The 11,678-nt window shown below is 47.4% G+C and overlaps 1 protein-coding gene and 1 non-coding gene across 2 annotated transcripts in view; both read right to left on the bottom strand.

The window, feature by feature from the left end:
- POLR3E (RNA polymerase III subunit E) overlaps positions 1–9,833 on the bottom strand; it is a 31,830-nt gene extending 21,997 nt beyond the window's left edge. Inside the window, exons 1-3 of the mRNA XM_027126673.1 lie at positions 9,673–9,833; positions 2,251–2,324; positions 1,043–1,093 (exon numbers count right to left, since the gene is read on the bottom strand). Of these exons, the coding sequence (XP_026982474.1) occupies positions 1,043–1,093; positions 2,251–2,286 (87 nt within the window). The 5' untranslated portion in view covers positions 2,287–2,324; positions 9,673–9,833. The remainder of the gene's footprint in view (positions 1–1,042; positions 1,094–2,250; positions 2,325–9,672) is intronic.
- A 169-nt stretch (positions 9,834–10,002) lies between these two features.
- On the bottom strand, positions 10,003–10,084 carry TRNAL-AAG (transfer RNA leucine (anticodon AAG)). The gene has a single exon. It is a non-coding gene; the product is annotated as a tRNA-Leu (tRNA).
- Between the last annotated feature and the right edge of the window lie 1,594 nt (positions 10,085–11,678).

Raw genomic sequence — 11,678 nt, forward strand, 5'->3', positions numbered from 1 at the left:
CCATATAAAGAAATGAGGTACTGATACATGCTATAACATGGAAAAGCCTTGGAAACACCACGTTAAACAAAAGAGCCAGACACAAAAGGCCACATATTACATGACTCCATTTGTATGAAATGTCCAGAACAGGCAAATCCATGGACAGAAAATAGGTTAACGGTTGCCTAGGACTGCAGGGAGCGAGGGCAGAGCAGCAGCAAACACTTCCTAAAATAGACTGGGCCGCTGGCTGCACAACCCTGTGGACAGACTAAAATCCACTGCATTTACACTTAAACAGGGAAGCTGCATGGGTGTGAATTAGATCTCAATAAAGCTGTTATAAAATTACAATAGTAACCACCACAGGGATGTTGTGGGAGGAGATGAGTTAACATATGTAAAATGCTTTGAATGGTGCCTGCAGACAGTCTAGGGTTAACACCTGTGAGTGACTATGATTAAACTACCAGCCCAGCTAAGAGGGGAGGGGGCAGGAATAGCAACTGGGGGGACTCACAGCTAGCAGGACAGAGGCGCACCACTGCTGGCGGGAGCTGCCCCAGAAAGCTGCTCCCCGAGTCTCAGTTACAGCGGTGATCACTCTTGGCGCTAACTGCACCAGGCAGGTGGTGTTCTAAGCACTTTAATATGGACTCACCTAATCCCCGTGGGGACCCTATCAGGCAGATATTATTACTATCACCACTTTGCAAATAAAGAAACTGAGGCACAGAGAGATTTTTTTTTTTTTTTAAAGGAACTTGCCCAAGGACTCACAGCCAAGCCTCAAGGCCAGGAGACTGTCCCCAGGGCCCAAGCTTTATCCACTACACTGTTCTGCCTCTTAGGGTTGCCTTGGTTTTCCCATCTTCAAAATGAGAGATTACTATTGACCTGCCCATAAAAGCAAAGAAACTGTCTTACAAAACACCCTCTGTTGCCAAGAATTCTAAGCAACGTGGAGGTTTCAAATTGTTCCTGGCCTACTACTTACTGTGTCTCCACCACCCACCACATTTGCTTTTTTTCCCCCTTTACCTTTATTTCCTATAATTACCTGAAACAGATAGAGCTTCTCTGCCAGACTTTTGGCCAAGTACACGTCGATCTGGGAACAAGGGAAGAAGACTTAACCAGGAGACAGAACCCAATTCCCAACCTGCCCCGGGCACAAGCATGCTCCTCAAATTTCAGGGATAATGGCTCTGAGGCCATTTGGGGAAGACGAAATAGCTCAGCTGATGCTAAAAATAAAGAGAACCAAATCTCCAACCTGGGTATGTCCAGAGCCCCCTGCCCAGGTCCACCATAACCCAATAAAAACATATTCCGAGGCTGCCCAGATCAGGATGCATCCCAGAGGGCCCGATTAAACGCTTTTCTGATGAGGATGGGGCAGGGGAAGACTTCCTCCCTGCGCCCTCCATCACCAGTCCTGGATTGGCCTGTCTTCAGGTGGTGTGACCTGGCTCTTTCTTCTCAACCCTCACCGCCCCTGCCCCTGCCCCACCTTGCAGTTTACCTTCCTGCTTCCTAGCTCTTCCTATGAACCATGTTCTCTCCCACCTCCAGGCCTTAAGGATGAATGCAGGCTCATCAGGCACAGGGGAGGCATATGTGACGGAAACAGCATGTGCAAAGGCTCAGAGCCTCTAGGATATGTCTTGGTCTGGGCTGACTCTGGAACCACCGTCTGCATCTTTGAGACCCCTTCCTTGTCAGTCTCGCCTCACAGATCCTAAGCTTCCCAAGGGCAGAACACTGCCTGGCTCCCTGCTGTCACAGCCCCCAGCACATCATGGATTCAGTGAACAACTGCTGAATGACCAAATCTGCATAAGAGCGTGAAGAAGAGGGAGCTGTCAAACCCATTCATTCATCCAACAAATAGTCACTGAGTATCTATTAATTGCCAGGCACTGGACTTGGCTTTGCAGACACAGCAGTGAACAGGACAAAATCCCTGCCCTCATGAGGCTTACACTTTAGTGGAAGGAAACTTATGTGTAGGGGCTGAGAGGTGGTGTGGCCAAACGCGAGGTATGGCCAAGGTAAGGGGCTAGGGAGGGTGTGCAGGAGAACGTCACGTGAGGCAGGAGGGTCAGGGAATCCTCTCTGACAAGGTGATGCTGGATCAGACACCTGAAAGAAGTGAGGGGTCGGCCAGGCAGGTTTGAGGAAGAGAGGATGCCACCAGGTCCCAGGCTGGCCTGAGGATGGATGGAAGGGACCCCGTCCCGGCAGAGGGTGGGGAACAGCAGTTACCTCTTGTATGACTGGGTCATCCTCTTCATTGGCCATACTAGGGGGGAGCCAGCCGCGCGGTCCTTGGACTCGATCTGCAAGGAGAGCAAGAGGCCTGGACCGTGAGTCAGTTATTCAACCAGCATGGGTTGGTTGAATTCTGCAAGCAGCCCTGCTCTGGGAGGGAGGAGCCTGAAGCAAACAGAAACTGATCTTATTTCTACATCTATCGTAGAGTCAAAAATGGACAGCCCATCATACACCCCATCGGCCAAAAAACAAAAAAAAAGCAGGCAGAAACCACCAAGCAATGGGTGTAAACAGGCGGACCCAAGTCACCACATGTCAGCTACACCCATGGGAAGGAATAAATGACCAGTTTTAGGAGTTTTCTGACCACTCACAAAGAATTCACCACCAGGCAGGAGGATGGAGGCTGGCTGGTCCACAGCCATGATGAAAACACTCGAGAAGTAATCGGGGGCCATGGGGAATCTTTAGAGAGCCTGATGCACAGCAGGAAGAGCAGACAGTCCCAAGACTTGGATTCCAGGGTGACTCCATCTCTGATATTTGATTTTCAAGCTGACTTTAAACCCAACCCCAAGTGAGATGACCTCCTTTCTGTGGTTTTTGTGTGTGTGTGTGTGCGCACGTCTAAAAATGACCCTCTTCACATACATACTCTTCTCTTAATTGTCCCCATTTTATAACGAGGAGACTGGAACTCAGAGATGCTTTTATGTGTTTTACCCAAAGCCACACAGGAAGCAAGGGGACCCACTGGACCTCAATGCCAGGCCATCCAACTTCAGGTCGCAGTTACAGGTAGGGGAGTTCAGAGGAAGGAAGGGTCTTCCTGCTGGGGTAAGGGGCATTTGGGCTGGGCCTTGAAGGACAGAAGGATTTGGACAAGCCAGGATAGCAGAGGGGAAGAGGGACTCCAGGCAACAGGAAGCACTTCAAGTACCTGAAGGAGGGAAGGCGGCAGGTCGCCATGGTGGAGGGTGAGTACACTGTCCCTCAGTATCAGTGGGTAAGGGGGGATTGGTTCCAGGACCCTCAAGGATACCAAAATCTGTGGATGTTCAAGTCCCTTACATAAGATGGCACAGTATTTGCATATAACCTAAGCACATCATATACTTTATTTTTTTCAATAAAAATTTTTTTTTTATTGGAGTATAATTGCTTTACAATGTTGAGTTAGTTTCTGCTGTACAATGAGGTGAATCAGCTATATGTATACCTATATCCCCTCTCCATTGGACCTCCCTCCCACCCCACACCCTCCACCCCACCCATCTCGGTCATCACAGAGCACCGAGCTGAGCTTCTTGCGCTTTATTTATAGCATGTTCCCGCTAGTTATCTATTTTATGCATGGTAGTGTACATACGTCAATCCTGGTCTCCCAATTTGTCCCACCCTCCCCTTCCCCCCCACACGTCCACACGTCCGTTCTCTACCTGTACATCTCTATTCCTGCTCTGCAAATAGGTTCATCCGTACCATTTTTCTAGATTCCACATACATGCGTTAATATACAATATTTGTTTTTCTCTTTCTGGCTTACTTCACTGTGTATGACAGACTCTAGGTCCATCCACGTCTCTACAAACGACCCAATTTCGTTCCTCTTTTTCTTTTTTTTTTTTTAAATTGGGGTATAGTTGTTTTACAATGTTGTGTTAGTTTCTACTGTACAGCGAAGTGGAGTTCTCTGTGCTATACAGCAAGTTCTCATTAGTTATCTATTTTATACATATTAGCGTATATATGTTAGTCCCAATCTCCCAATTCATCCCACTCCCCGTTACCCCCTTGGTGTCCATATGTTTGTTCTCTACATCTGTGTCTCTATTTCTGCCTTGCAAACCAGTTCATCTGTACCACTTTTCTAGATTCCACAGATGTGCATTAATACACAATATTTATTTTTCTCTTTCTGACTTATTTCACTCTGTATGATAGTCTCTAGGTCCATCCACATCTCTATAAATGACCCAATTCCGTTCCTTTTTATGGCTGAGTAATATTCCATTGTATATATGTACCACATCTTCTGTATCCATTCATCTGTTGCTGGATGTTTAGATTGTTTCCACGTCCTGACTATTGTAAATAGTGCTGCAATGCACATTGGGGTACGTGTGTCCTTTGAGTTATGGTTTTCTCAGGGTATATGCCCAGTAGTGGGATTGCTGGGTCATATGGTAGTTCTATTTTTAGTTTTTTAACCAACCTCCATACTGTTCTCCACAGTGGCTGTATCAATTTACATTCCCACCAACAGTGCAAGAGGGTTCCCTTTTCTCCACACCCTCTCCAGCATTTATTGTTTGTAGATTTTTTGATGATGGCCATTCCAAAGCAATCTACAGATTCAGTGCAATCCCTATCAAATTACCAATGGCATTTTTCACAGAACTAGAACAAAAAATTTTACAATTTGTATGGAAACACAAAAAGACCCCGAATAGCCAAAGCAATCTTGAGAAAGAAAAACAGAGCTGGAGGAATCAGGCTCCCAGAATTTAAACTATACTACAAAGCTACAGTAATCAAGACAGTATGGTACTGGCACAAAAACAGAAATATAGATCAATGGTACAGGACAGAAAGCCCAGAGATAAAGCCACGCACATATGGTCACCTAATTTATGACAAAGGAGGAAAGAACATACACTGGAGAAAAGACAGCCTCTTCAATAAGTGGTGCTGGGAAAACTGGACAGCTACCTGTAAAAGAATGATATTAGAGCACATGGTATATTTAAAATCATCTCTAGGTTAATTGTAATACCTAATACAATGTAAATAGTTGCCAGGCGCAGGGCAAATTTAGTTTCTGAGGTTAGCTGAATCCATGAATGTGGAGGGCTGACTGTAATTCAGCTGGGATGACCCTTCATATTCCCAAAGGGAGGGGATGGGCACAGTTAGAAAGGCACCTGGGCACCCTCCAATCTCAGCAGTTCCCAGACCTCTACTTTTAGGTAAAACCAGCTCGATTCTTGTCTTATCTACCGAACATTTGAATGGTTTAATACTTAAAAGAACATAAATATTTTCACCATGGGATTCAATGGCATCTAAGCCCCCTGCCCCGGCCACCAAGCGGAGTCAGCTCGCTTATTCCAGATATACATTCCAGACACTGAGAGTGCTCAGGCCAAAATAATGGCATCATCCTCAGTGCTTCTCTTCCTCTCGCCCCACACCAGCAAATCCTGTCAGCTGTGCCTTCTAAGTATGTCGGGAATCTGCCCACCCCCACTGCCACCTCCATCTCCTGCCCGCCTTAGAGCAGCAGCCTCCTAACTGGTCTCCCTGCTTCCACCTTTGCCTCCTACGGTCTTTGCTCACCCCACAGCCCACCCCACAGCCGGCAATCGCATCACTCCTCCGCCCTCAAAGTCTTCCCATCTCACTCAGAAATAAAAGCCAAAGTCTTTTTCATCCCATGTGAGGCCCTAGACAACTCCCTCCCTGACCCTTCTCCTTTCAGACCTCATCTCCCACAGGTCTCCTTCCCTCCCCCATCCCTCCCCTCTGGGCTTTTGTAACTGCTCTACCAGCCCCCATAACCTCATGGCTCCCTCCTTCACCTCTTTCAGGTTTTTGCTCAGATTCTACCTCATAGCTAAGACTTTCCCCGTCCACCCAATTCAAAATCACAACACCCCGCCCCGCCAGCTCCTTCCCTGCTCTGGTTTTCTCCATAGCATGTATCACCATGTGACAGTTTATAGCTCTGTATTTATTATCCATCCTCACCCCCACTGCCAATAAGTGGTAAACTACATGAAGGCAGAGATTTTCACCTATTTCGTCCCTTGCTGGCCCCCAGTGCCTAGCACACAGCAGGCACTCAATACGTACGTGTTGTCTGAATAAGTAAACCACAGGAATGCCATTTAATAGGGAGCTACCATAAGACTCAGCAGAGGAAGACAGCAGAGGGAAGCAGGCTACCTCAACAGTTCGGGATTAGAAGACTAGAAGAAAGTCATAAACCCCAAATGCCTGTTACTGCCCGGACAGAGGGCAATGCATGGGAGAGCCTGAGACCCCACCTCACCTGCCAAGGATCATAAACGTATGCAAAGTACCTACCTTCTCTCCAGCTGGCTCTGTGGACAACTGAGAGATTGGGGACTTCTGGGTGAACCAGGGAACCGACGTAGGTACTAAAAGGGTACGGCCTGGGAGGATCCCAAGACAGCCTTTCTCAGCTCTTTCTCTATTGGCCTCTCCCCAGTCAAGGAGGAGCTCAGGAAGGATGGTGCTCCTCCCTCCAGATAGAATATATGATTCGGTTAATGCAGGGATTATCACCTCCCTTCATCCTCCCAGGCAACATCATCCAACTCAGGGGCTTTCAAGTTTTTCAGCCTAAGACCCACAGTAAGAAATCCATTTCATATAAATGACCCGGAATATACATACAATTACCTCACTAAAACAAGGTTTCACATAACCATTCATTGTCCCTACTATATCTGATGCAGTGATGATTTTTATCCACACTCATTAAAATTAAAAATACTGGTTACAGGGCTTCCCTGTTGGCGCAGTGGTTGAGAGTCCGCCTGCCAATGCAGGGGACACGGGTTCGAGCCCTGGTCTGGGAAGATCCCACATGCCACGGAGCAACTAGGCCCGTGAGCCACAACTACTGAGCCTGCGCGTCTGGAGCCTGTGCTCCGCAACAAGAGAGGCCACGATAGTGAGAGGCCCGTGCACCGCGATGAAGAGTGGCCCCTGCTTGCCACAACTAGAGAAAGCCCTCGCACAGAAACGAAGACCCAACACAGCCAAAAATAAATAAATAAATAAATAAATAAAATACTGGTTACAAACCCCCTAAGCTGATTTCACATCCCACTAATAAATCTTGATCTGCAATTTGAAAAGTACTGCTTCAACAAGTCTTTCCTACCTCCAATCCTCCCAGAAACACCCAGAGCTATCCTTGCGGAAAAACAGATCACATCATTCCCCTGCTCAAAACCCTTCAACTGTCACATAGAATAAAATCCAAATTCCTTTCCATGGCCCCAGGGCCCCATACGATCTTGCTGGGCCTACAACAAGCTAAGCCCCAGCCTGTCTCAGGAGCTTTGCACACCACCTATTTTCCCCAGGTCTTTTCAAGGCTGGCTCCTTTGCACTAGTATCACCACCCCCACCCCCTGCAGGAACAGACAGGTTCCCGGACTATCCACCTTAAAGAGCCCCCCACCCATTTCCAGTCACTACCACATCCCCATTTTATTTCCTTCATGGTTCTTATCACAATCTGGAACTACCTAGTCTATTTGCTTATGTGTGTCTGTCTTCTGCACTAGAATGTAAGCTCCATGAAAGCCTCTCAGTGCTTCAACCATAAAATGGAGATGATTATATTTACTTCATCAAGTTGATATGGGGATTATTATCGTTTTAAAAAATTGAACAATGCCTGGCATGGAGTAAACACTCAGTATAGTACAAAGAATGATGGAGTGAATGAGTGCATGAAATCAGGCAGTTACATACGTTTTACCCAGTGAGCCTAACTCAGCCCCATCCAGAGACGAGTGGCCTCATGGTTTGGGCCTTGTGGACACTTGAGGATAGAGGTGTGGCCTATCCTCTCAGGCCACAAGACAAGCTTTCCCAGCAGCAGTGACCACCTTGGCCTCAACAGGGTGTCCTGTGGCCACAAGGGTACTCCCTGGTAGTGGCTCCACGCCATTGAGCACAGAAAACATCCCCTGCCAGGGGCTGCTCAACAAACGGAAAGGGGACAAGAACACCAGGTGAATCTAAGGAAGGGTCCAGAGCAGAGGAGGTGCCTGAAAACCACAGCTGGGTGCATCAGTGCTGCACCCAGCAATCTAACCTGTCCGCCAATCAGAAAAGCAGAGGCAACTCCAAATAATCTCCAGTTACTGGAGGGAGAGAGACAAGGTGAGGACAATATACAATGTGAATTAAGAGGAAAGGGCCCCGGGGCAAATAGTCTCAAGGTCTGGATTCTTATTGGCTGTGTGCCCCTGGCACAAGGCATCTCCCTCTTTGGGTCACCCCAGTTTCCACCCCTGTTAAAAGGAGAGATGGCCTAGGGGCAGGAAGAATGAACTCAACTGAGTCGGACCCTCCCTTCTCTAAGGACTTAATACTCAATCTCATTTAATCTGCTCAATAGCCCTTATAGGGCTGTACCATCCCCAATTAAGAAAGAAGGAAACTGAAGTTCAGAGAGTAAGTAACCTACCCAAGGTCACAGGGCTGGAGAATGGCAGAGTTAGGACACAAACCTGAGTCTAGCTGATGTCAAAGAGCCTTATTCTCATTCTTAACGACTATGCTGAACGCTTTTTTTAAAGAGGAGGCAGGATGGCATAGTGGGTAAGAGCCTGAACTCTGGAGCGGAACTGTGCAAGTTCAAATCCCAGGTCCGCTGTTTGCTACCCGTGGCCTACCCGGAGCAGTAGTACTGCTCACTATTTTCATCCCTAAAATGGGGATAACAAAAGTACCGACCTCAGAGGAATGTGGTATAAATAACCTATGGGAAGGTTTGTTACTACGTGGCCCAATGTTTTCTTCCAATATAAAAAGGCAGGAAACACAGCCACGAAACTAACTGCAACCTGGGGCTTCTCCCGTCTTACCCTACTGGGCCCTCACCACAAACCTATGAGGTAGGTAATTCTATTATCCCCACTTCACAGATAAAGAAACTGTGGCGACTGCTAAGATCTCCTCTTTCTGCCCCCAAGCCCAACGATTCTAAAGGTAACACAACAGAACGACCTTTTTTATTTACTGGTTTACGTGCTTACTGACACCTCCTCTGATCAAATGATCAGGGCCCTATCCGCCGCACGTAGCTGGCTCCCAGTTAGCCCTGAATGGTGGCCGGAATAAATGAATGAAGAATTCCGGGCCTAGCCGGACGGAAGCTAATCTGGGGCGAGGAGGGGGCCCGGGCACCCTTCCCCTGCCCATCAGGGCGGGCCGCCAGCCCCGAGCCACACTGTCCAATGGGTTTCGCCTCCCTCGCGGGTGGTCAGGCCCCCTTCTCACGCCCACCAAGCAGCCACTGCCACGAGCCGCCACGCCGGCAGGACATCGGCTGCCTTCGGACAGGTGCTCCCGTAGGAGGCCCGTCTGAGCCGGGCGGGGCAAGGTGGCTGGACCCTGAGTCACCGCCGGCAGCCTCGGCCGCGGCCTCACCGACTGCCGGGCCGAGGCGAGGTCGGAGCCCGCGGCCAGCCCTGGTCTACTGGGCCAGACTGCCCGTCCTTCCCGCCCGAGTCCCGGGAGGCCGCCGGCCCCTTGGCACCGGGTGGCGCGGGCCTCCGGGCCTACGCGGCAGCCCCGCCCAGGTCCACCTCGAGAGTGCGGCCCGGCTCCAGCCTGGGCGGGCGCTGCCACATCGGCACTCACCTCTCCGACGGGCCCGCGCGCGGGCGGCGGCAACGGCCCAGGTACCCGCGGGCTACACAGGCGGCGGCGGCCCGGCTCTCCTCTCAGGCAGCGGCCATGTTGCTGGTGGAGAAACTCGGCGGACACGTGGGGGGAGCTAGCGGGGAGGGCCTTTGCGCTTCCTTTTACCCACAATGCCCCGCCCAGGCGCGCGCGGGCCCGCCCCCTCCGCCGCTCCATTCATGCGGGCAGCCAGCCGCGCCTGGCAGCAGGGGGCGTCGTTGCAGCCGCGGAACAGACATGAATACAGAACCAGACACGGAGGCAGCAGCAACAAAAAAACACTCACTTTGGCAGCGGTGGGATTCGAACCCACGCCCCCGAAGAGACTGGAGCCTTAATCCAGCGCCTTAGACCGCTCGGCCACGCTACCCAGCTGTGGCTAAGCTCTTCTAGGAAACTACTTAATACATTTATATGCAATTGCAGCTCATTTCTGTGGGAGTTTGTTTCATATGTGCTTTACCTTATCCCTATAGAACTATTTTAGAACATGCCAGGTACTAAAAAGAAAAATATTTGCTCAAATATTTAGACCCATACTTCTGAACAGGTCTTAGAATGAAAAGCAGTGTAAGAATCTGTATTCTGGGTAGGACGTTTAACTCGGAGACGTCAAGTTAACTCACATGGGAGAAATGATGGATTTCAGCAGCAACCCGCACCAGGGGCTTCAGAAGCCAAACCACGGGAACTGGTGGGGCAGTTTTCTCTAAAAAATTATGTGTTTTAATTTTTAGTTACACAAATACTATGTGAATTGTTGCAAATATGAAAACTTTGCAGATACAATACGAATGTTCTTTTACCTTTGGCGTCTATCGTAAGTCCGCAGAGGTAACCATTATACAGCTTAGCATACTGTATATCCTTCTGGATCTTCTACTGTGAATTTATATGGATATATATGGATATATTCATAACAGATATATCCATAGAAAATACATGTTTTGGTTTTATTGTTATGGGTTTTTACATAAATATAAATATTATAATGCTGTTAGTATTTATCTGCAACTGTTTTTTCACCCGACTATGTTTTTTAAATATCTATTCATGTTGATATATAGATATTTAAAAATACAGAAAAAGTACAAAGAAAAAATAATCATCCATATTCCCACTACCTAATATTGGTGGCATTTCACTTCCAATTCTTTTCCTATGTATATGCTTTTTATTAAAAGTGTGAATACGTTGTCCTTTTAAAAATCTATTAAAAATATTAGACAATTACAAACAAAAAGAATTAGACTATTACAAATGAAAATATAACCCCTTCCCAAACATCTCCCTTGGCTATAACTATTATGAATTTGATGTGTATCCTTCCAATTCATTCTTATACTTTCATATCTATCTAGCTATCTATCCTTGTGTGTGTGTGTGTGTGTGTGTGCATACACCCATGAACAATACATAGTATGATCTTCTTTTTTTGCTTTTCATTTACATAAACCTTACTACGTTGTACCAATATCATTCTGCAACTTGCTTTTCTCCTCCAACATTATGTTTTTGATTTATTGTGACACATTTAGATCTAATTTATTCCATACTATGAATATGGACATTTAAGTTGTTTATATTAAGTTGTTATATTCAAGTTTCTGGTTAATATCCAGTTGGCAGACACCTTGATATTTGGGCATTCCATATTCCTCCTCTGCAGTTCCTCCTTAACCCATTTTTTTTCTCCAGCTACCTTTAAAATAAGTATTGATATGCAAAGACTTCATTGTACTGGGAGAGTTTGTTACTTTTAAAGAAATCTTTAAAAAATACAGAAGCAGCCATCTCTCTAGGCCAGGCATTGTTGGGGGATCTATAGTTCTTGAGATCAATAGAAGCACTGATCTACTCACAGTGTTTCAGTACCAAGAGGCACTGTGTTTGTGAGTTATGTGGCGGGTTTTCCAAAAGGAAATATCCCCATGGTGGAAAATAATTGCTGGAATCTCCGCCTA

Source organism: Aethalodelphis obliquidens, unplaced genomic scaffold (assembly GCF_003676395.1).
Source record: "Aethalodelphis obliquidens isolate GAN/ISIS:26980383/991018 unplaced genomic scaffold, ASM367639v1 scaffold30, whole genome shotgun sequence".
In the NCBI taxonomy this organism is placed as follows: Eukaryota; Metazoa; Chordata; class Mammalia; order Artiodactyla; family Delphinidae; genus Aethalodelphis; species Aethalodelphis obliquidens.